Source organism: Falco peregrinus, chromosome 8 (genome assembly GCF_023634155.1).
Source record: "Falco peregrinus isolate bFalPer1 chromosome 8, bFalPer1.pri, whole genome shotgun sequence".
Taxonomy (NCBI): Eukaryota; Metazoa; Chordata; class Aves; order Falconiformes; family Falconidae; genus Falco; species Falco peregrinus.
The window spans coordinates 59,130,304-59,153,200 of NC_073728.1; the positions used below are offsets into that span (position 1 = coordinate 59,130,304).

Genomic DNA, 22,897 nt, shown 5'->3' on the forward strand with positions numbered 1-22,897 from the left:
GACAGGCGTAGGGTGAGGATGGGGCAGCGGTGTCACAGGCCGGGCGGTGATGCCGGGCCCCTGACGGGCTCGCACAGCGTGCCCAGGGGCAGGCCGGGGGCGCTTTGCTGCTGCAGGCTGTGGGCTCGGGACACCGTAGCGGGCCCTGGCGCTGTGCTGCTGACCCCACGGCACCGGGGCGGTTGTTTCTGCCGGGATCCTGCCTCAGCGACTGGGGAAGAGAAACCACCTTTGGGGATGAAGAAGGCTGGCCCCATGTGGGTTCGGGGGAGCGCGGGCAGCAGAGCAAGCTCGGGGAGAGGGAACGGGGAGGGGGGCGCAGAAACGCGCTACCGGCAGCGCGGGGATGTGCGAACGGGCCACAGGCGGGCGGCCCCGGCGGCTCCGAGCGCAGGGCGGTCCGGGGCCTCGCTGCGGGCACTGGGCTGGGCCCGGCCGCTCCCTCACGGCCCGGCGGGGCGGGCACCGGGCAGGACACGCGGCACCGCCCCGGCCCGCCGGGGGTCACGTGAGTAGGGCGGCGCGTGACGTCTGGCGGTGACGTTTGACGGCGGCAGCGCGGCGGCGGCCGCCCCCCTCCCAAGATGGCGTCGCTGCTGCAGTCGGAGCGGGTGCTGTACCTGGTGCGCGGCGAGAAGGAGATGCGGGCGCCGCTGTCGCAGCTGTACTTCTGCCGGTACTGCAGCGAGCTCCGCTCCCTGGAGTGCGTCTCGCACGAGGTAACGGCGGCCGGGCCGCGCCGTGCCGGCAGCCCGGGCGGGACGGGGCGGGACGTTGCCCGCTCTGCGCGCATCGGTTGGGTGGCTCTCGAGCCGCTCACTCGTCTGTGCCTTGCTATTGGTTGGTACGGCGGCGCAGCGGTGCTACCATGGAGTGGGGTGATTGGCCGCGGATGAGGGAAGGGGCGGTGTCTTGCGCTGGATTGGCTCCGCACGCCTGTCAGTCGAGGGAATTCGGGCTGTGATTGGCTGAGGCATGCGCACCAGCGGTGGGAGCTGCCGTGAGGGGCGGCTTTCCCTCGGAGGGGATGTGCCCCACAGTGGGGCCCGCCCGGGGGCTTCAGGGGTTCTCCGCCCCGCCGCGGGGCCTGGCAGGGGCGGACGAGGCCCCCTACGCACACACATTTCCCCGTGGCGGCCCAGGACCCCCTTCCCACACGTATCCCGGCCGGGCGCGGGCGGGGAGCGGCGGGGACGCCCGCCGCCCCACACCCCGCCGTGCGGCCCGGCCTGGGGCGAAGGCCGAGCAGGGCCGGGGGCTCCGTTGGGGCCGGCCCTGCCCCGCAGCGGGGGGGCCCGTGGGCGGCCCGCAGCCTGGCTGGGTGCGTTGGCCTTCGCCGCCGCCACAGCAGCACCCCCGGGCTCTGGCAAGGCTGCGTGCTCAGGCCAGGGGGCGTCGCGCCCATTGTGAGAATGGAGACGGGGCTGGGAGCGTTGGCTGTGACTGCATTTACCCCCGAACAGGCCTTTTCCCCACGTTATCCAGTGGGATCTCTGGTGCGGAGGGCTGGCTCTTTGTCCCGAGTGGCTGGAGCCTGAAGCTGTAGATTAGCATCAGGCCAGAGCCATAGCCTGGTGCGTGGGGCCTGCCAGGACCGCTGCTTTTGTGCGGAGCAGAACACGGGCAAGCCTTCATCCTGGGGCTGCTCATGTCATTTCACAGCCCTCGTAATAAAACTGATTAAACTGATTCGGTGGAACTCTGGTTGAATGAAGGAATTATGATAGGTCTGAAAAGCCTGAGAAGAATGACCGTGCAACCCAGACCTCAGAAGAGGTATCTCTGCACAAATGTTGAAGCCTCTGGAGAGTAGAAAATAGATTTCTCACCAGGCTGCATCCATCATTAATTCACTTTAGTGTGATGAATGTAGTCATTGTGCATTTCCACGTTTAATAACTGGTGTGTTTTTCTCTTCACGAAGGGGACGGCCTTCTTGCTCCTGTTGTTTTAATTGACAAAATTAATTTCTGACAGCAGACAGATACAAGCGTTTTCTGAAATGTGTATATATCTGACCAGGGGCAGAATCTATTTAGATATAAATGGAAAATAACATACTAAAAGCAGTCGTTCAAACTGAAAAATGAAATTCTGGTAACTGCAAAAGGTCAACACCTGCCTGGTTGTCCTTTTCCCATTTACTAGGCATAGTTGTTTAATTTATCCTGACTTAAGGAACCTTCTGACTTATATTATTGAAGACCAAAATCTGGCTGACATGGGCTAAGATTCCATGTACCAAAAAATCTGTGGAGTCTTCCCTGGCTTCACCTGTCTTGCCAGACACAAAGCCTCATTAAATTGTGGGGCAGAGTTTCAGGCTGCTGCCAGCATGTTGTCTAGACAAATGCGTGTCAAGAAGTGTGATGTGACCGTCTTGTTCATCAGGTGGACTCTCACTACTGTCCCAGCTGCCTGGAAAACATGCCTTCAGCTGAAGCCAAACTGAAAAAGAATAGGTAAGGTTGTTCTGACTTTTTCATCAAGACTCCCTATTTTAAACAGCTCTCTCCTTAATCGACACCTGGCTGTATGTATCTGAAAGTCTTAAAAAATTCCATCACTTCTTGTTTCTTTTTAGTTTGTTCTGGGGAATAAGTGTCTTTCCATGAGGTATCATGTGTTCTTCACATTTTAGTTTTTGTGATGACCTGCTCCCCTAATAGAAAGGGTTTCTTAGTATCACCCAGTATTTCTCACTGTTGCCATTGTTCTGTTGACTCCGAATCCCTCCTGTTCCTGTTGATGGCTCTGTTGCCCATTTTCGCTAATGCTGTTGCATAAGACGAAAAGGTCCATTGGTTTAATCTTGGATTTGCTTGTGGAGAGCATTTTCCTTGGTCTGGGACTTTTTTCAGAGCACTGTCTTACAGGCCTTCGTCTTTACAGGTGTGCTAACTGCTTTGACTGCCCCTGCTGCATGCATACCCTTTCCACCCGGGCCACGAGCATTCCTGCTCCACTTCCCGATGACCCGGCCAAGACTACCATGAAGAAAGCATATTATTTGGCTTGTGGATTTTGCCGCTGGACTTCCCGGGATGTTGGCATGGCAGACAAGTCTGTTGGTAAGTGACAGTCAAAGGCAGAAACCCGAATAATAGCATGAGCCCAGTGTGTGTTTTGAAGGTAATAGATAATAAAATTAGTTTCTGGCCATACGATGTATGTAATGTCTGCCAAGGTTTTGAGTCACGGTTGGAAATCCACAGGAAAATGGTTTGTTGCTGAAGTCTCCTCTGAAGGGCTGAGATGAGTTAGTGGAACATGTGACCCACTTCCATGCTTTTGTTACTTGACTAGTGAGAAAGCTGTCAGATGAGGGGCTCTTAGTTGGTGTGCTGTCCCCATAGCTGGGATCTTGTTTGTGTACATTCAGAGTCTTTGAAGCCACTCAGTCTGACAGCATAAATATCTTAATTTATTTTCCATCACTTTTGTTTGCTTTGGCTTATTCCAGAGTTGCTTGTCAGTGTTTGTACTTGGTTTTTCTTTTCATGACAGCACTGGAACAAAGCTTTCATCTATTTCTTGGTGCGTGAGGTGTGCAGAAAAATATCTGTCGGGCTCCAGAAACGGGACTGAGTAGACCAAGCAGATCTTCTGATTTCTGGTGTTGATGTGACTGAAGTCTGGGAGCTGAAATTGCAGAGATGTGGGCAGCCACTAATAAAGAGACCATTCTTGTATGCTCACGTACCTGCTGCTGAAGTGACTTCTAGGTGCTGTTCTGAGTATCTCTCGAACAGCAGTTGTTTAAAAACACAGTATAAAAGCTGATGAAGGTCCTTCAGGCCAAACTTGCCTGTGAAAAGCTTTCAGATGTGTATATTTGTGCAGGCATGAACTTACAGAATTGCAATGGTAAGTGTAGCAAAAATAGGGAATGTCATTGCATGAGTAGAACCAAGGTAGTTGTGTGTTAGATGTGATTTCTGTGTGGAGTCTGGAAATCTCCTGAGGACTTTTGTTTTTTCTCTTTTTCATGCAGCTAGTGGTGGCTGGCAGGAGCCGGAGAATCCTCACACGCAGAGGGTGAGTGAGGGGGAGGGTCATGCTTAGGCTGAGATGCATCAGCTAGAAAAAGCTGTTAGAGGCACCAGGCCCTCTCAATTACTTTTTCTGCATCTGTATAATCCTTTAGATACCAGTTGCAGTTCCTAATCTCCACCTTGACTGAATTCAATGGAAGGAAGGCCTCTTAGAGGCTCTCCTGTGGATATCACAGTATAAAATCTCCTTTTCAGAAGAAACTCAGTTGAAAACGTCATACCTAATAGTGCTGTTAAAACGACACCAGTGAATATGCTGCGTATGTATGTGAAAAAAGCTGTTTTCCGATCAAGAGTGTGTCTGGGATCTGGAAAACAGAACTGCACCTTTACTACCCTTCCCTGTCATCAGTTAAGGCTCTCCACTAAATACAATCAGCCTCAGTGGGGGGAAAGATACTGTTTGCTCCACTAATCCAAATTGCTCAGTTTTGGCTGTATGATACTACTCTGTCCAGTCGTGGCAAATGCACAAAGAAAGTCTCAGTTGCCTAACTGCAAAGTGATAATTGAACGCTGCTCTCTGACAGACATCATTCCCAAAGGCAGTTCAGTTTGTCGCCCACAGTGTGGGCTAAGCTATGTTAAGACGCACAGGCTTCTGTAACATATATAATTCAAAATGCAGCTAGTGCTAGGAGCAGAGTGAAACAAGTAGCAGGAACCCCAGCTTGTTCACAAGAAAATAATGCAGCTGATCTGGTATTTGTTCCCCTTTCACTGGGTATCTGTTCCTTTTCATCCCTCCAGATTAACAAACTGGTTGAGTACTACCAGCAGCTGGCTCAGAAAGAGAAGATCGAGCGGGACCGGAAGAAGCTGATGCGACGCCGCAGCTACGTGCCCCTAGCCTTTTCGGTGAGCTGGGAGTACTGTGCTCTCAGAGCAGGAAAAGTGATACACAACAGCCTCAGCGTGGAAAATTAATTAGTTGGTAGTGCAGTAGGGCTGCTCAGCTTCTTTTTATCGAGAACAACGTGAATAAATTTGCTAGGGCACATGGGTTTCTTTAGGGACAAGTAGTTTTACATCCGTTATTGTGTATTACACTGCCTCTCTCTCTCACAGTGCTCTCTGATAATGCCTGAAGGGTTTACACTTGCCATGCAAAAGAACATGTTATCCAGCAGTGAAACGCAGTGCAGCCAAGTCACGATAGCAGGAGTAGCTCTTTCTTAGGACAGTTGCATACCACAGCTCAGTAACAGTTAGGATTGGGATTGTCTGGCACTTTTCTGCATGAAATCTCAACTGAAATTAACCTTAAGACTTGGTTGTGGCTTGAATGACTTGTTTATTGTAACTGGCAGGTAAATGCTTACTTTGTTTAGCTGGGTGACTCTGCATATGCTTGCTACTTCTCAATTAACTGTGCTTGCTTTGTGCCCTTGCTTGTGTCTTATGGCTGCATTTTTTGTCTCCGTTGCTACCTGCTGCTATTTTGGGGGCTCTCCACAGCAACACACTATACACGTAGTGGTAAGTCTTTTCACAGTTTCTGCTGGTGTTAAAGGTCTCATGGTACCAACTGAAGGGGAGTAACAGATCCTACTCTTCATCTTGCCTCAGGGCCTCTTAACTGGGCTGTGTCTAGAACAAATGCACATGAAGGCTAGTTAGTTAGAGGGTAACTTACAAAAAAATTATCTTTGTTAGTTTACAAACAAGGCAGTGTCTTCAGGTAAGTAATGTACACTTGAAAAGCAGTCCTTCACAGAGCTGGGCTGAGACACAGCCGTCTGTCTGCCTGAAGCAAATGGCACTACATTAATCTGATCCTTGAAAAATCACCAGGGTAGGCTGATGCTCAGATTTCTTGTTTGGTGAGAATTCAGATTTTCAGTCCTGCCCAGAAAGATTTCTGCCTCCAAGCACGCTGTGTACAGTTCAGCTGTAGAAAGCTGAGGAGTAGCTCAGCTATTCCTGCCAGCTGGTGGTGCCTGGTAAGAGAGACCTGTAGGCAATAAGGTCTGCAGGAGATTGAACCTTCCAGCTGCTTCTAGCAGTGCTGCAGAGTGTTTCAGATGGATGCATACCCATGTCAGCCCAGTTCTTTTGGTAGCTGAGCTCTCATTCTGTACTACCTGACATGCAGTTGCTCTGAAGAGAAGATCAAGGGGAAGTGTGTCAGTAGTGCAAGCTGGTGACTTAAGGAAAGAGCAAAAGCTTTGTAAGCAGGAGCTGCATACATCTGTCTCTCCCCGTCTGCAGTGCAGTGGCAATTGTTTTCTCCTTACTAACATTTTGAGCAGAAAAAAAATATCTTGGAAGGCATTGAATACCTTCCCCTGTTTGCTTTCCTTTGCTTGTCTCCCTATGCTTATCATGCACCTCAGAGGATGAGTTTGCAGTAGGTCTTTTTGTCCTGGCAGGAAGCAAACCTGAAACTGACAGTTCCTTTTTTCCTTGTAGGACAAATATGGCCTTGGAACCAGGCTTCAACGCCAGAGGCCAGGAGCACCGATCAGCGCCCTTGCTGGACTCTCGTGAGTCTCAGGATTGGGGTTACCTTTGTGGGAAGGATAGGAGGTGTAGGCAAGAGACCAACTTCAGAAAAATGACAAACGTATTAGCAGATAGCAGTGAAAGGAGCTTTCTTCTTTGGAGCTTTAGAGAGATGTCAAATCCTCAGGCATCTCTGTGCAGCAGCTCTAGATGTTTTACTTTCTCCTCAGAAAAAAGTGATTGCTCACATCTTTGTGCAGTTGCTATTGTCTTGCAGTCTCAGCTCTCACTGCCTTCTGTGTTACAATGCAGTCCCTGCTGTTGCTGTCCGCCAAAGCATGTGTGCCATATTTTATGACCGAGTTGTCTCTCGTTTTGCTTCAGCCTGAAAGAAGGAGAGGACCAGAAGGAGATCAAGATTGAGCCAGCTGATGCAGTGGAAGAAGTGGAACCTCTTCCTGAGGATTACTACACAAGGCCAATCAATCTGACAGAAGGTAACACCATAATATTCTGTCACCTTTTGCCCTTGCATTTTATAACATGAGCAGTGCCTCGAAACTTGTCCATGGGGTTCCTAACGGCCTGAGATTTTAGTAATTTTTATGCTGGGATTGAAACGGTGGGGAATTTGTGACTAGATGGTAACTTTGAATGCAGCCTCAACTTCATGTTGTACATGGAAAGCTCAGAGCTAAATACATCAAGCCTCTTAACAATTATTTCATTTTCTTGCTGACCTTACTTTCTTTGCATGTCAAGTGTCAACTTTTGGATGGAGAAAAGAGCTGATTCCTTTTTCAAATAATAGCAGGAATTAAGGAAGTAGCTGAGCTGCTGGGGGAGTTGGAACCAAAACTGGCCTGTTAAGTAACAATTGCGCATTACTTTGACATCAGCTTGGACCAGCTTGCGTACACTTGCCAGTTATTTAGCTGGCTCATGATTTAATCAGCAAATATTGTAAATTGATCAATCCATCTTGGGAGTGAATGGGATAAAAGAGCAGATACAGGATGCATTGTGGACTTCCTGCTGAGGTGGCTTTAAGTAGGACAGATGTTCTCGGTGGTCCTGCAGGCCTATAAAGTCCGCCAATATTAATTCATTCATGAAGGGTTTATGGAAGGGGGTAGATCATCTTGGTCTCCTTTTCTCATGAGACTGTCAGCATTGTGAGAGTATGATGCTGGTAAAGCAGACAACTTTCATGGTTCCCCACAGTGAGGGAAATGGTGCCAGGTGGCTCACTGCATCTTGAACACTGGGAAGAGTGAGGAGCCTGGGTTTTTTGGGAAAAGTATGGGAAATTTTGGCTGCTGGAAGTTCCTTGCCTTGGGAACTATGTAGTCACTAATTCTATGCGTGAGTCCAAGTTCTGCAAACTCCTTGCTGAGAAGCTGTGTATTGTACTTGTGCAGCACCCAGCTGTGAGCGTAACAAAGCTATGAAAATTTATTTTCCCTTGGGGAGGAAAAGAACTTATTTTCTAGATGATTACAAAATTCTGTTTCTGCCCCAGCTGAGCTTTGAATAGAGATCAGGGTGCCTTGTTTCTCCTGGGCTGGCACTGATGTTGCAGTTGTGTTACTGTGCCCCATCAGGGCAGCCCTTTATACATCTCTTGCCTTCCATTCATTCATTCACTGCTATAAACAATGATACTTGCCAGTGGCTTCTGAACTATTGGGTGCAGGTGAAATTAGCATTTCGGCATACAGTGCGAGGCATGCTTGCTCTTAGGCCAGTGAGTGTGTAGAATCTAGCTCGAGTTTCCATGCCTGAATGAGACATAATTTGTCTTGCTTTCTGTTGTGCACCCAGTGACGACTCTGCGTCAGCGTCTGCTGCAGCCTGACTTCCAGCCGATTTGCGCTTCCCAGCTCTACCCACGTCATAAGCACCTCCTGATCAAACGTTCGCTGCGCTGTCGGGTAGGTAATTAAATATTAAAAAGTCTTTTTTCATGTTTGCAGAACTTGGGTTGTGGGAAATGGGCTGTGTATTTCTTTTTAAAAGAAACTGCTCAAATGCTTCTAGTTGTTGAAAGTTCTCAACCAAATTACTGGTAACAGCACTAGGAGATGAGGGAGGCTGTCCCATCTCTGATGTGATAAAGATTATGAAAGGGGGACAACATCATCAAAGGTACATAAAGATACAAAGGTGGATTTACATCAGGGTCTTTGTGCTCTGCTTAGCCAAGGAATCATAGAAGGCTTCCAGTATAAATCATAGAAGGCTGCCAGTATAGTTGGAATTAAAAAAATATTCTGCTATTGCTAAAGACAAAAATCAAGTCAGCAAACAAAATATTAGTGAGAGGCAGTGCAGAATACTGAAGATTGTCCTTAGAGTGAAGGCAGAAAGAGGATATTTCAGAGAATAAAAACGGAAAGTTGGGAAGTGAAGACAAGCAAGAATTAAATCAAAGCTGGTTTGACTACACGGTCTTTAAAAAGCTGTTTGCTTTCTCAATGAAACAGGAATATTTACCTAGCTCCCAGAGTAACAGAGCAAAATTCTTGTATTTAAGATGCAGAATGCTTTGCAAATGCAGAATATTTTCTCAGAAATAAGTAATGTCTGGCTGAGCCTGTATATGAAGAGTAGCTTATGAGATCAGTCTTGAGTTCCAACAGTTTGGGATTTTTTATGGATTCTGGGAGCATAAGTCAAAGGGCTTGCAGGTATTTGTGCCTTCTTCCAGCTGCAGCCACTGAGTGTCCAAATGTTTTTTAAGTCAAGTTCCAGCTGTCATGTTTTTGAGATTGCGCTGGTAGTGCTGGGTCATCATTTTCTGAGTATCAATAACTTGACACAATGATGGCTACACGAACTCCAAGGTATTTTTTTATGTGCACTGTGCTAAAGGCTGGTAATGTTGTGGCAAGTGGCACGGTGCTCACAACTCTGATTTTTCAGTGTCTGACTGCATGCTGTCTTTTGGTGCTAACAAAAATATTTTTGTCTCTAGAAATGTGAACATAACCTGAGCAAACCAGAATTCAATCCAACATCTATCAAATTCAAGATCCAGCTGGTTGCTGTGTAAGTAAGATATAGGGACTGGGGAGAACAACTGCTTATCTGTGCTTGCTTAATGCCTTCTATTTTAATTTCTTTTGTACTCTTTGATTTGACTTCTTGTATGGGTGTGTCATTTCTTAGGATGGTGTAATCCCATTTTTAAATACATTTAGTTTATCTGTAATAGGTTTGCGTCCTGATCTACTAAAGATTTCAGCAGTTTGAAAAAGACATTGCATGCTGTGACAGCCCCACACTGTAGTAGGAATTTGTAGGATTAAGCTTATATAGCAAAAGGGCACTTCATTTTTCTGTTTGACATAAGCTACGCTCTGATAGTATCAAATGAGTTGGATGTCTGTGAATACATCCTCCTTCAAGAGGTAGGTTATAGGCAGCAACACAGTCAATCACGGTCACTTGCTTTGTTCTTTTTGTAGTAACTATATCCCTGAAGTGAGAATCATGTCTATTCCCAACCTGCGCTACATGAAGGTCAGTAGTTTTTCCAGACACTCTTAGGGTGAGGCATAGCCGGGAGGTGTAAATGTGGGATGTTTTTGGAAGATGACATGATGTGATGATTGTTCCCTGAGGGGTTTGCTCGCTCTGTTTAGAGAGGGTGCAAGCTTTAAGGGAGTAGTCAGAGTAACACTGCATGTACTTACCACTCTGCAGGAGTAGATTACCATGCAATGTGACGTCTGGCATCCCAAGCACATGCCAGTACCTGAAGAATAAAAGGTGTGGGGTTGATCTTGGCTACGTTCCAAAGATTTGTATTTCTTCTGTTAAGAGAGTGCTGCATGGCATTGGCACGTTTCCTGCAGACTGGGGGTGTTAGCTATCCATCCCTTAAGTGTATGTGATGCAATTTTTGAAGGTGTTGACACAGAAGATGGAGGTGCTAACAGTAATGATGAATTTTAGAATAATTGCTCCTTGAACTGTGATTCCTGAATCTCCCCAGGAGAGCCAAGTCCTTTTGACTCTGACCAATCCAGTAGAGAACATCACGCATGTCACGCTGCTGGAGTGTGAGGAGGGAGACCCTGACAATATCAACAGCACTGCCAAGGTATTGTACCCTTCTGTTGTGTGAGCCTAAGCCTCTTCAAAGGCTTACTACTGCTTATCCTTCCACAGGTCATACTTTTCATATGTCCTTCAGTCCCTGCTGACTGTGTTGCATTTTCCTCCTTGGAGCTTAAATGACTGTTACCAATGTAAACATCAATTCATAAAGTATTTTGAAATGGTGACTGTTCATTGAGACCCAGAACCCAAGGGAGAAATAACAGTCTTTCACTGGCCGAGTGGTAACCAGGTGGTACTGGAGGAAAGCTGAGGGTGATTCGCTTTTCCGTTAAACTGTAGTAAAGCAGCCCTCAGAAGGGGAGGGTGCTCTCCTGGTTGCAGCATAGGTGGTGATCAGTGCTGAAAGGCTTCTTCTCTTTGTGTTCTGTTTCAGGTGGCTGTTCCTCCCAAGGAGCTTATTCTGGCTGGCAAAGATGCTGCAGCAGAATATGATGAACTGGCAGAGCCTCAAGACTTTCAGGATGACCCTGAGTGAGTGTTCTCTGTCCTGCGGGGATTGTGTCCCTTAAACACTTGGCACTTCAGCCAAGGAGCTTGCTCTTCTCTCTGTCTTTAGTGTGTTTTGCTGGTTTTTTTTCCATGTTTTCTTGGGTGGGGCGGTGGGGGTTTTTGGTGGGTCAGAGATCAGCAATGGAGATCTTTCTTTTTGTGGTTTAGACTGTTCAGGAGTCTTTTCTTCCCTTTGAGGCAAGGTGTGCCGTTACAGCAGTTGAGTTGTAGGTGGTGGTACTAATTCTCCCCGGGAATACTCTGTGTGATCCTTTTGTTTTGCAAGCAGAGGGTTCATGGTAGCAGTGAGAACTACACACCAGGGTGTGTGACAGAGTTGCCTCCAGCCTTCACAATGGAATATGTTCTGCTGCAGCCTCTTACAGAGCAACTTGACCTGTGTACCATGGTCCTTCACTGTTGCACAGCTGTGTACATAACTCCCATGGCCAAAGCAAGCATGTTCTGTTTGACAGATGTGTCAGCAGCCGTCAGCATAAAGCGGGTGCTGATGTTCTGATCATGAGGCAGAAAGGGTTGTGGGCCTCCTGCAAAAAGAGCAGCAGGGACTAAGCTAGAAACCGGAAACCAGGGCAGCTGTTCTGGCAGGGCATATTCAGCCATAAACTGAGTCTCTCTCTCTCAGAACAAATCTCTCAGAACTACTGCTTGAAAATTTGGCTGACCCAGCATTCTTTTGTTTTCTGCCTTGCAGTGTTATTGCCTTCAGAAAAGCCAATAAGGTAGGCGTTTTCATCAAGGTCACCCCACAGAAAGAAGAGGGCGAAGTGACCGTGAGTTTCAAGATGAAGCACGAGTTTAAAAACCTCGCTGCTCCAATCCGGCCCAGCGAGGAAGGTGATCATGCCTCAGAGGTCATCTGGCTCACCCATCATGTGGAGCTCAGCCTCGGTCCAGTGCTCCCATAAACGCTCCCAATGCTTGCGCCCCGACAGCTGGCCGCAGGATGGACTGTCACAGTGAAGAAAGCACCTGGTGAAATGTTCTGTGAGAGCTCCTTTGTGATGTGTGGGTGTGTGCCACAGGCCCCGGCCGGGTCATGAGGAGGTGGTTGAGGTGCCGTGGTTTGGGATGGTTTGTTCTCTCTCTTCTTGTTGTAGTGCCCACTAACTACCGCTCTGCTTCCCCACACCGCCATGGGCTAGTTTAACTCGCAGCACGTGTTTCAACACAGAGAAAGATCTCGCTTTCTCCAGATTTGCACTACACCTGGCTGAATTTGGTTTTATCAACACGAGAAAACCCTATTGTTTATTTCTTCATGTCAGCCCACAAACCTGATGTTACATGCTCAATAGTGAACAACTTCTTTGCACGCAGAGCTATGTCCTTCCCAGACAAACATTTTAAGAGGTGGCCGTGTCTGCTGTGTTACTGGCAAGTTACTGGCAGCAGCACGATGCTTGCTTTTGGTTTTCTGCTTCCTCATAGAATACTTCAGCTGTGGGGGATTGGGACATAGAATGCTGCCACTCTGGCATACATAGCTTGCTTAGCCGAGGTGATAGATCTGTTATCACAAAGGACATGATCAGTTTGCATTTAAACTCAAACTGTAGTGTATTGTAGTGTTCATGGATTTGACTGGCAGCTGAGCTTGCTGTCAGCCTGCTGTTGTGCAGGTCGATGTGATGGCATGATGCGCTGCAAGCTGGGAATTCAGGTTCTGCTACAGCTCTTGACTGAGGCAGGCATGCTCCAGAGGCTGCCTGGCAGTCTTCACACCAGTAAACCTGTGTTAATAGGGGTAGTGATCAGAGTATGAAACCTGGAGAGTTACGATTAGGTCTGGTATACATAAAAATACAGAAGCTGTTTGAGTTCATACTCTTTTTTTCCTGTTAGGGTGGGTGGCAGGGAGGTATAAAGGTGGAAGGACAGTTATATGTTAACTAGCATACACTGTACTGTTAGGTAACTCTTCTAGGGTGTAATTTGGCTGTAGTCCAAGCTAAAATCAGTAATTAATAGCAGCGTATGCAGGGCACTGAATTACTAGTTACTGCATAGCTTAGTGCAAGCAGGTGAGATCTCTCTTCCTGCAGTGCATTCCCAGTTCAGACATTGACCTTTGTTAAACATTTGTGATGGGCTTTGATGTGCTGTCATGCTGCGAAGGGTGTGAATAGCAGCCGGTTCTGCCAGCCTGGGTCTGCGCATCCTCTGCTCGGCCGGGCGGGATGTGACTGCCTGCTCTTGGGGGAGGTGGTGCAGTACCCGAAAACCTCTCCCTTGGTGCGAGGAACCTCGGTGTGCCCGGGGTGGCACGCACCTTGCAGCCTAGATCCTGCAGCAGGTCTCTGAGCAGCGAGGCGTCCTGTTTACAACTTCACGTAGGTGACGCGCAGATGCACAGCATGAGTTTAAGACTTGTAGTTCGTAGTTAATGTGTAGTGCTAGCCCCTGCTGCGGCTTTACCTGTCCAGGTAACAGAGCACTTAACCTTTGGCCGCCACTTTTCCTCTCCAGTAGCCGAAACAGGCGCTATACTTGTGACACTAATAGGGAAACAAGTTTTCCAGGGGCGAGCTGGGCCTTTCTCACTAGGAATAAAAAGGTGCATTGATTCATGGTATTCTGAGAGGTCTAATTAGCTCGGTGAGTTGTTTTTTTCCCTTCCCGTAGGTGCTTGTAGGCGACAGGAAAGGTGTCGGCATGTCCCTGCTCCCTGGCGCGTGCCCCTCCGTCTGCCCCTTCCCGACAGGCGGCTGTTGCCTTATGCTTGACGTCGTGTAGTGACCCTCAATAAAGCAAACGTGGCTCTCGGATTCTTTGCGCTGGTTCTTACTTTGTGGTTGATTATAAAATAAAATTCCCCAGTGGTCTCGCCCGTCATCCCCCCAGCAATGTTCCCGGCAGTTTCACCCGCCCCGGCCGTTCCCGCCCTTTTAGCCCAGCTCTATGGTTCACCGTGCCTAGCGCGCCCCCTGACCCGCGGCGCGCTGCTGATCCGGCCGCCGCACGTCGCTAGCGGAAGTGATGTCACTTCCGGCTGCCGCCGCCTGCCGGGATCGAGGCGGAGCGGCGCGAGGGCTTCCGGTGGCTGAGGGGAAGGGAGCGGAGCCGAGCGGGGCCCAGCCGCCATGTCGACATCGCTGGGCTCCAACACCTACAACCGGCAGAACTGGGAGGACGCGGTGAGTCCGGGGAACGGCTGGGGAGAAGCGGGGCGGGCCTCTGCCGGCGGGGCCCTCCGCTGCCGTGAGGGAGCGGGTGGGGGCGGCAAGGCCGTAAGGCGAGGTGGCGCGGGGCGGTGGCCCCGGGGAGCTGTGTCCCTGCGGGTCCCCTCGGCCAGGAAGGGGCTGCCGCGGTGACCTGGGCGCTTCTTATGGGCAGCGCTGGCTGGGAAAGGAAACGTTCGGGTTTGGGCGCAGCCCACCTCCCCGCTCCCCCGTCGTTTCCCTGCCGGGGGTTGGGGTGTCCGGTAGCTGGGAGGGCTGAGCTGGGCCGTCGTGCGCCCCTGGCTGCGTTCCGTAGAGCTGAGGCCTTTCTTGGGTGGGCCCAGGGCAAACAATAGATGCTGAGGGATAGTTGGGGGGGGAGGGTGGGGGGGGTCATCTGCTGCAGTCAGGTCGCTGAAGAGGTAAGATGTCAAGAGTACGGTTTTGGCTTGTTTGTTGTTTTAAGTTTTACTAAAGACTGGAATAGCTGGTAGCTGGCAGTTCTTTCATAGTACGGGCCTCGGGTTATGGCTTGCAGCTCTCCCAGGGACTTTTTGAATGAGGCTTTTTGCATCTTTCAAACGGTCTGATTAGTTTAACTTGATAATGTTAGTTCAAATGTGATTTGAATGCGGTTGTGGTGATAGAGTTTGTTGCAAATTTCTGATTTTCTTTCTTTTTGCTCTATTCAGGATTTCCCTATTCTGTGCCAGACATGTCTTGGAGAAAACCCATATATTCGAATGGTATGTGCCTGTTTGACCATGCAGTCTTTTCTTCTGTGGTGGCCCTAGAACTGTTGGGTTTCAGGGACTAAAATTAGCCTGGCTACAGGAGGAGATGCTGAGGTGGGCATGCACTGCTAATTAGATGGTTCTGCACAACAGGATTTTGTTCCAGCCATTGTTGGTATGTGTTATCATGGCATTAGGTATGTGACTTAAGAATAGATCAGTCAAAAAGTAGAGCTATATGGTAACAGTCCAGTGTCTAGAGTGCAGGAAATACTAGAAAACAAAGCTTTAGTACTGGTAAATCGTGTGACATGGAGAACATTGAGCTGCTGAGACATTAAATAGCTTTGTAAAATTTCTAAAATGTGAAGAATATGCACCTGTAAAAATAAGTTGAAACTGGTTTATGAAGGCTGTCCGATGGTAGTTTCAGTCCTTGTTTACCTTCGTTTCCTCTGTGCAGGGTGAGTCAGTCCATTTTATGTTGGTTTTCTCTGTGCTCAGTCCAGTTGTGTATGACCTACATTTACGTTATCTTCCCTTCACGTTTCCATTCCACCAAGTTTGTTGAAAGGTGATGATATTTTTTGTGAAACATAACCCTAATGCTGGTATAGGTAATATTTCAAAGCCTGCTTATTTTCATGGACCTATTTCCTGTAACATCATCTTTGTTTAAAAATAGCTATTAATATTCCATTTAATTTTCGCTTTTCATCACTACATGACGTGGGACTTCCAATACTGTGTCTTAATGAATGTTTCTAAAACAGAAATGGATTGAGAGTTTTTTAGGATTTTTTGTCCTGTTGACCTTCCAAGGTGTAAACCCAAAACACAAGAGTGGGTGAGTCTAAATGCAGCATAATTAGGAGAAAACCACTGTGCTGTAACATCAGTGATATGTTTTATGTTGAATTGATGATATTTCATATTTTGTTTTATTTTTTTAATTATATTTCAGACCAAGGAAAAATATGGAAAAGAATGCAAGGTATGTTTGTTGTCTTTTGAAGAAAGAACATCTAAATTGGTACACATCTAGGAATAATACATTTTAACATTAAAAAGCCTGTCAGCTTCAGAAAAGTGCTTGTCTGGGTTAACAACTTAAAATGTTTATGTAACCACAGACATTTTTAGGTCAGCCTACTGTGTGCTTTGTTAGACAAAGTCAGTTGGTCTTAAAATAGTAAAATTACTGAAGACTCTTCAGACAGACTTAGGATTTGCTCATGTTTATCGGAATTACTTTTTGCAAATATTGTACTATATTTGGAGGTATTTCAGCATTTTACGTGATCTCATATGTTCTCTTGCAAGTTTGTTTTTACTTGTAAGAGGTACATAACTGGAATTTAGGTTTTGCTATGAATATGTTATTTGTGGCTGTGTGGTGGTTTGTGTTGTCTAAGAAATAAGCCACTTCCATTTCTGAGAGAGCATGAAATATTTAGTGTTGTCTTGACTGAGGGGAAATTAAAGGAGGTTTTTTTGCCCCTTTTTATCAATTGCCATCTGAGGAAGGGAAAAGGTATGTGCTGAAATCTTGCTTCCCTTCCTCAGACTGTACATGCAACAGAAGCAGATCATCGCTCTACCAGATAAGAGAGAGCAGTAGTCTTCTTCTGGACCAAAAGTCTCAAAAACCCTCTCACTGGGCTTGCTGTTATGTTCGTGACTGATTTACACATAATTGATAATTTATCTGCAGTAGCTCTATACTGACATCACCTGGAATGGAGGAGAATTTGTTTTTACTTGGTGTAGGTCTGCTTTCAGCATTTGTGTTACTGTAATAAATCAGAAAAACAACAAGAAAAAAACACCTTCCTAAAACTTTCTTCTGTCAAAGTAAGGCACCAAGTAGAAACAAATATTTCTTGAGGTCTGAATCTTTGCACTAAGATGAAGAAGTTGTATTTATGGTTTAAAGAAATTAGATGTGTTTGGATGTCATGTTTCCATTTAATAACCTTCATTGCTGCATGATAGTGATACAAGTGTTGACTTTCTGTCTTCCAGATTTGTGCCAGGCCTTTCACAGTGTTCCGCTGGTGCCCTGGTGTTCGTATGCGTTTCAAGAAAACAGAAGTATGCCAGACATGCAGCAAGCTGAAGAATGTCTGTCAGACCTGTCTACTTGACCTGGAATATGGTGTGTACCAAAAAATGTACACCAAGAGAAGAAGGTGGTCTGCTTGCCTCTGAAATGAAAGTTGATGAAATGTCTTTAAATGTGTGCATGTAATTGGCGTGGTTGTCTGGACAGTCTTCAAAAGGAACAGGTCTTGACCACATCTCTTCTGAGGTTCAGGGGCAGCGTGGTATACCTGAGTAGTAGATGAGTTATGTCTGGCTAATGAAGACTGCAATAACTATTTCTGCTCTTTCAGCTTGTGCTTCATACAGATTTGTTGTTTCATTCTAGGTTTGCCTATTCAAGTCCGGGATGCAGGACTTTCCCTTAAGGACGAAATGCCTAAGTCTGATGTCAATAAAGAGTACTACACCCAGAACATGGAACGGGAGGTAAGAAAGTGTAGTTCTAATCATGCTTTCTGTGTGTGGATGTGTATGGGGGAGGAAACGGGAAGAATGACCTAGCTTATCTTAAAATCATTTTCTTGCTCTGATTCTGTGCATCAGTTTTCAATGGTGATATATACATAATTATTTGTGGTTTAACTGCTGTTTAGATATCCAATTCTGATGGCACTAGACCAGTTGGTGCACTAGGAAAAGCTACTTCTACCAGCGATATGCTGTTGAAGCTGGCTCGGACCACGCCTTACTATAAACGTAACCGTCCTCACATCTGTTCGTTCTGGGTAAAAGGAGAATGCAAGAGAGGAGAAGAGTGTCCCTACAGGTACAGATACAGCTTAAACAGTGAATCTGTTCACTGGGGTCAGAGACAGCTGCTCTTGGGGTTTGGGGAACAGGAAGCGCTGCAGTGGACAGGAGAGGTAGCACTGCGATTGGGGTCAGCGTGAAGCATGCTTTCAGTTGACATGCAGGGCCAGTGAATGAATCTTTGTTGTGGCATGTTTGTGAGGAATTAGCTGTGTGGTCTTGTGTAGTGTTTTGCTGAAGCAGTGACTACATCTCTTCTCTTGCGTAGTTCATTTTTTCCCCTCGTGGCATCAGTCCCCTCAATCAGAGATCTTTGTATTTCAACAAGAGGCTGTTTGAAATCAAGCTCTTGTATTTTGTAGCGTTGAATGCTGAGCTGTCAGAAGTGCCATTCATTCAGAACTTAAGGCAGTCCTGGCTGCAGTTTAAGTTCTCATGGCTTTTTGTTCCATTTTGGGATGTTATGTGACTAGGGTTAAGCATATAAAAAGAGGCCTTGAGAAGGGAAGGCAGCAGATACAGTCATAATCTGATGCAGCTACGACTGGTGTGAAATGCTGTGTTTGCTGAACCTTAGACATGAGAAACCTACAGATCCAGATGATCCTCTGGCTGATCAGAACATCAAAGATCGTTACTATGGAATTAATGATCCTGTGGCTGATAAACTTCTGAAACGAGCATCAACCATGCCTCGTCTAGACCCCCCTGATGACAAGACTATTACTACACTGTATGTTGGAGGGCTTGGAGATACTATCACTGAATCAGATCTCAGGTGTGTTGGTGAATTTGTATTGCCCTGGCTTTTTATTTGACAGTTTGATTACTGCTCATCTTCAAGTGAGGAAATCTCTCTTGCAAGGAAAAAAATAAATCTGGCTTTTAGTTTTTCCTTAATGGGGACTGGTTGGTGGGGAAGTGCAGAGGAGTGCCAGCTTGTTGGAGAACAGATAACCAGGCACACTTCAAATGCTTTGATTAAAATTTCTCTCTTTAAAGATGAGTCATCCGTCTGAGCTGTTGGGGTTACTCTGTTACCCTTTTGACAAGAAAGTCCCACAGCCTCCCTCTAGCTAGCTGCTGAGAAAAGCTGCTGCAGTTTTTATTGCTCCTTAATTGCACAGAGGGACAAGAGATCTAATTTGTCACGGTTAGTCTGAACCGGAGACAGAGAAAAGAAAGGATCTGAGCATATCTGTTTCAACATGTGATGAGATCCTCCTCCGCTGTGCACCCTGCAGCTAGGAGGAGTAGTGTTTCATAATAATTTTTTTTTCCCCTGACACAGAAATCACTTCTACCAGTTTGGGGAGATTCGGACAATAACTGTAGTGCAGAGGCAACAGTGTGCTTTCATCCAGTTTGCCACCCGGCAAGCTGCGGAAGTGGCTGCTGAGAAATCCTTCAACAAACTCATTGTCAATGGACGCAGGCTCAATGTCAAATGGGGAAGGTGAGTACGGCAGGGAGGAAGCCTTGAGGATACTGCCACAAGGTTCTTCTCTCTTTGTGCAATGATGACGAGCAGGATTGGATATTACACTGGAGTAGATACTGATTTGGTAAATAGTTGGGGTCCTTTTACAGTTTGGTTTTCTTTCAGCAGTGGGATCTGGGTTGGAGATTACACATTTGTGTAGGGGATTTCCTGGTTGAGGGCTATGCATGAGTTTCTGTAGTTTTACTTCTAATCTGTCTCCTGTAAGCACTGTTTGCACACTTTGTACCAGCTGTCTCTGTTCTGTGAATTTTTCATCTTTGGCCTGAAGCAACAGGTGCAGATTAGATAATGTGAAACTATTGTGGTATGAATATCTGCTTATCCTGCATTTTCTCATCCTTGTTCTCAAACTTTTTATCTGGTTTTAGGTCCCAGGCGGCAAGAGGAAAAGAAAAGGACAAGGAAGGTACTACAGAATCTGGGATAAAGCTGGAGCCAGTTCCAGGACTTCCCGGAGGTAAGTGAGCTGGTTTAATCTCTGAAACTTAACACTGACCTCACCTGCTTCCATGAGAGGGGCTGATGTTAAACCTTTGAGAACTGTAACATTGCTCAGGACAGTAGAGGCACTGGTGAGCCCAGAGCAGGCAGTTACTACTGTAGTAGTAGTAGGTTTGCAGCAGATCCAGCAGGGATGGAAGGCAAACTTTATCTAGAAGCAAATTCTTGATGATAAAGGGAGTTCTTTATGTGGTGAATGAAAAGTTAAAGCTGAGTTAAAGTGACTGAGGTCTGAGATACTGGCAACCCATGCTTTTTAAGGCTTGGTTAATGTTTTCCTAATCCACTGAGTATTGTATGATTGAAAAAGCAAGGCTGGTTTTGGGTGAAGAAAAATGGTGACTGGTTCTGGAGTTTCAGTGTGGTCCTGCTTCTCACTCTGGTTCATATGTGCAATAGTAGCAACAGTTTGCCCTTGTGGAAGAACTGATTGTGCCTCCTCACTGAAGGCTTACACCACCATACAAGCTTATCTTGACAGAGACTTTTCATAACCACCATGTACTTTTTCTGCAGCTCTCCCTCCTCCTCCAGCTGCAGAAGAGGAGGCTTCTGCAAATTACTTCAACCTACCTCCAAGTGGCCCTCCGGCTGTGGTTAACATTGCCTTGCCACCTCCTCCTGGCATTGCTCCGCCACCACCTCCAGGTACTTGTGTTTCACCTTCAAGTGGGGGTGTCTGACTTGGTGTTAGACTTTCTAGTCCTCTTACTCGGCTGTGTTGTAGCACTGAGGCATGCCCTGAGTTGATTTTCCTCGTTCCCTGATCATACAGTGTAAACTGATGATCTGAAACGAGCTGTCAGCACAGTTTGATTAAACTGAGCTGCCTGCTGTGGTATGTATTCACTTGCAAACTCTCAGGCATGTCAGAAAGCCCTGTTACTGGTACTGAGACCTGCTCAGTGCTTTTGCTGGCTGTGTAAATGCCACATTAACCTGAACTTTAAAGGTTAATTTTGCAGCTGGTTGAATGCCAGCCTGTTTGGCTGTGTGTATATATATCTGTATGGAGGCCCTCTGTTTTTGTGGGGTTTTTTTCATGGGACATCAGACTCCTGTGGATATATTTGCTTTGCTCCACAGTTCAGTAGGAAGCATTTAGACTGGCGTTACAGACGCGTGTCCAGTCCCCCCTACCAGCTTTTATCTGTGAGTAAGGTTGTATGTTGGGTAGGGATTGCTTCCAGTTGTACTGGCAAGAGGAGGAGGAGTTTGGGGATTTGAAGATTCATGGAAGATGTGCACCTTTCTAAGGCATAGCTGTAAGCCAGCTGTTATCTGTGAGTAGTTTCAAGCAGCAGTTCCTGTGCATTGGTAGTTCTGTTCCTCTGTCTGAAGCTGCCAACATTGTTTCTGCAGGTTTTGGACCACACATGTTCCATGCCATGGGGCCCCCGCCTCCCTTCATGAGAGCCCCAGGCCCCATTCACTACCCGTCTCAAGATCCCCAGAGGATGGGTGCCCACGCGGGAAAGCACAGCAGTCCCTAGCACGTCGTGCCACCGTCATCGTTTAAGTACATGTTATTTTCTAGTTACCATGGTAGCACCGTATGTTGAGCTGTGGGTGAGCTAGAGAAGCCTTATTTCCCTGCTTGCAGACACTGGGCAAGCTGAGCTCCATGTCTGTGCTAGCTAATCAGATTGTTGATACATCCCAGGTCTTTCATTTAGTGTTGGGGGCGGGGCAGGGGGGCAGACAGAAGGGCTGTTAAGGGTCTGTGGATCAGCTGTACCAGAATTACAGTGCTCTCAGTGTATCCTGTTTGCACACTTTTGAAATAAACTTCTGGAAAACCAAAACCAACCCCCTTTTCAAGCCCATTTGATATCTTCAGTCTGAACACTGTGGACTATTTAAATGTAACCGGAGACTCTTCTCTGTCATGTAACTAATGACTTATTATTTTAATGAGATATTAAACCAGGACTGAATAAGAGCTGAAAAACAAGCTTATCAGACATGCCAAACCCATGGCTTTGCTTTACTATTGCCACAGAATTTTTCTCCCCCCTTTTTTTTGACTTCCTGTTCAAAAAACCAAAAGCAAACCCTTTTTGTTGCTTCATTTCTGATCCTGCACGTCCTGAGCAAGACAAGTGTTAAGTCATGTGAGCAGGCCCCAGGTAGTGCAGGCAGGACATGCAGCGGCCAGTTCTAGCCCAGCGAAGGCCCCTCCGTGGCCCCGGAGGCTGGGCTTGTGTGCTGACAGCTGCAGGGGGAGGATGCAGTGCAGCTGCAAGCTTGTCTGGGGTATATTTGGTGCATGATTGGGGCTTTTGAGGCCTGTGGATGCAGTCTCCTCTTAAACTGTGAGATGGATCCCGCTTCATCCTGTTTTAAGACCTGAAACTTTTCTTTCTGTGCCCCAACTATAGTGATTGCCCAGGAGCAACCATGTCCTGCATGGAGCCTACTGTTGAGTAAGATCTATGTGCACGTGGCTGAAGGATTTTAAGTTTATCTGTATGTCAGCTGCTTTCACGCAGTGGATCTGTGGACATCTTTCTGTAAGCAAAACATGATGAGACCTGTTCTGAAGCTTCATTTGCTTGTTTTAAAAAAAATACATTAAAATATTTGAATTTTTCAATGCTTTGCTTAGACTGCTTCCTGGAGCACAGTGTCTGAGGACTTTCATTTTTATTTGGCTGCTGCTGAAGCCAGGGTGCAGAGTGGGCAATGACAGCAGGTCTATGTGCTGTATAATGCCACTGGGTCCCGCTGGTGCTGCCAGCCCTGCCAGGCTGTTGGAGGTGGCATAGCACATGTGGCACAAAGAGCTGGCAGGCAGGCTGGCTTTCTCCAGAGAAATTACCTGCTTTGGGCACAGGTAATTAGCTTAGCATTTGTCAGGTGGGAGCCATCCTAGGGCAGTGCTGGAGGACGGGCAGAGGCCTGCTGGTGCGTGGGGGCTGCAGCATTTGCCACTGCTCTGGGTCCAAGTCTCTTTGGCTGGGGCCGTGAGTGCTGTGCAGACAGATCTCAAATGCAGACAGG

General features: G+C 47.1%; 2 protein-coding genes across 4 annotated transcripts; both read left to right on the forward strand.

Moving 5' to 3' along the window:
* Positions 1-513: 513 nt before the first annotated feature.
* Positions 514-13,906, forward strand: DCTN4 (dynactin subunit 4). 2 transcript variants are annotated; one of them, XM_055811990.1, is made up of 14 exons: positions 514-719; positions 2,392-2,462; positions 2,893-3,071; positions 3,995-4,038; positions 4,806-4,913; positions 5,514-5,534; positions 6,468-6,541; positions 6,885-6,997; positions 8,325-8,434; positions 9,478-9,551; positions 9,971-10,025; positions 10,501-10,608; positions 11,002-11,099; positions 11,833-13,906. In XM_055811990.1, the coding sequence occupies exons 1-14, from the start codon at positions 585-587 to the stop codon at positions 12,044-12,046; spliced, it is 1,404 nt and encodes a 467-aa protein (XP_055667965.1). In that variant the 5' UTR covers positions 514-584; the 3' UTR covers positions 12,047-13,906. The 2 variants fall into 2 exon arrangements, with proteins under 2 accessions (XP_055667965.1, XP_055667966.1); XM_055811991.1 differs by lacking the exon at positions 5,514-5,534 and having other exon boundaries at positions 516-719.
* A 219-nt stretch (positions 13,907-14,125) lies between these two features.
* On the forward strand, positions 14,126-22,490 carry RBM22 (RNA binding motif protein 22). Of its 2 annotated transcripts, XM_013294752.3 has the most exons (12): positions 14,126-14,275; positions 14,992-15,045; positions 15,998-16,027; positions 17,059-17,191; positions 17,465-17,565; positions 17,733-17,905; positions 18,467-18,667; positions 19,181-19,345; positions 19,762-19,850; positions 20,411-20,542; positions 21,257-21,413; positions 22,276-22,490. In XM_013294752.3, exons 1-11 carry the CDS (start codon positions 14,222-14,224, stop codon positions 21,385-21,387), a joined length of 1,263 nt encoding a protein of 420 aa, XP_013150206.1. In that variant the 5' UTR covers positions 14,126-14,221; the 3' UTR covers positions 21,388-21,413; positions 22,276-22,490. The 2 variants fall into 2 exon arrangements, with proteins under 2 accessions (XP_013150206.1, XP_005231858.1); XM_005231801.4 differs by having other exon boundaries at positions 21,257-22,490.
* Positions 22,491-22,897: the final 407 nt, after the last annotated feature.

Coding starts and splice junctions, on each gene's coding strand:
- DCTN4 (XM_055811990.1), top strand. CDS start 585: ATGGCGTCGCTGCTGCAGTCGGAGCGGGTGCTGTACCTGGTGCGCGGC. Junction 4,914..5,513: donor ACGTGCCCCTAGCCTTTTCG/GTGAGCTGGGAG, acceptor GGCTCTCCACAG/CAACACACTATACACGTAGT. Junction 11,100..11,832: donor GACTTTCAGGATGACCCTGA/GTGAGTGTTCTC, acceptor TCTGCCTTGCAG/TGTTATTGCCTTCAGAAAAG.
- RBM22 (XM_005231801.4), top strand. CDS start 14,222: ATGTCGACATCGCTGGGCTCCAACACCTACAACCGGCAGAACTGGGAG. Junction 14,276..14,991: donor GGCAGAACTGGGAGGACGCG/GTGAGTCCGGGG, acceptor TGCTCTATTCAG/GATTTCCCTATTCTGTGCCA. Junction 19,851..20,410: donor AGTTCCAGGACTTCCCGGAG/GTAAGTGAGCTG, acceptor CTTTTTCTGCAG/CTCTCCCTCCTCCTCCAGCT.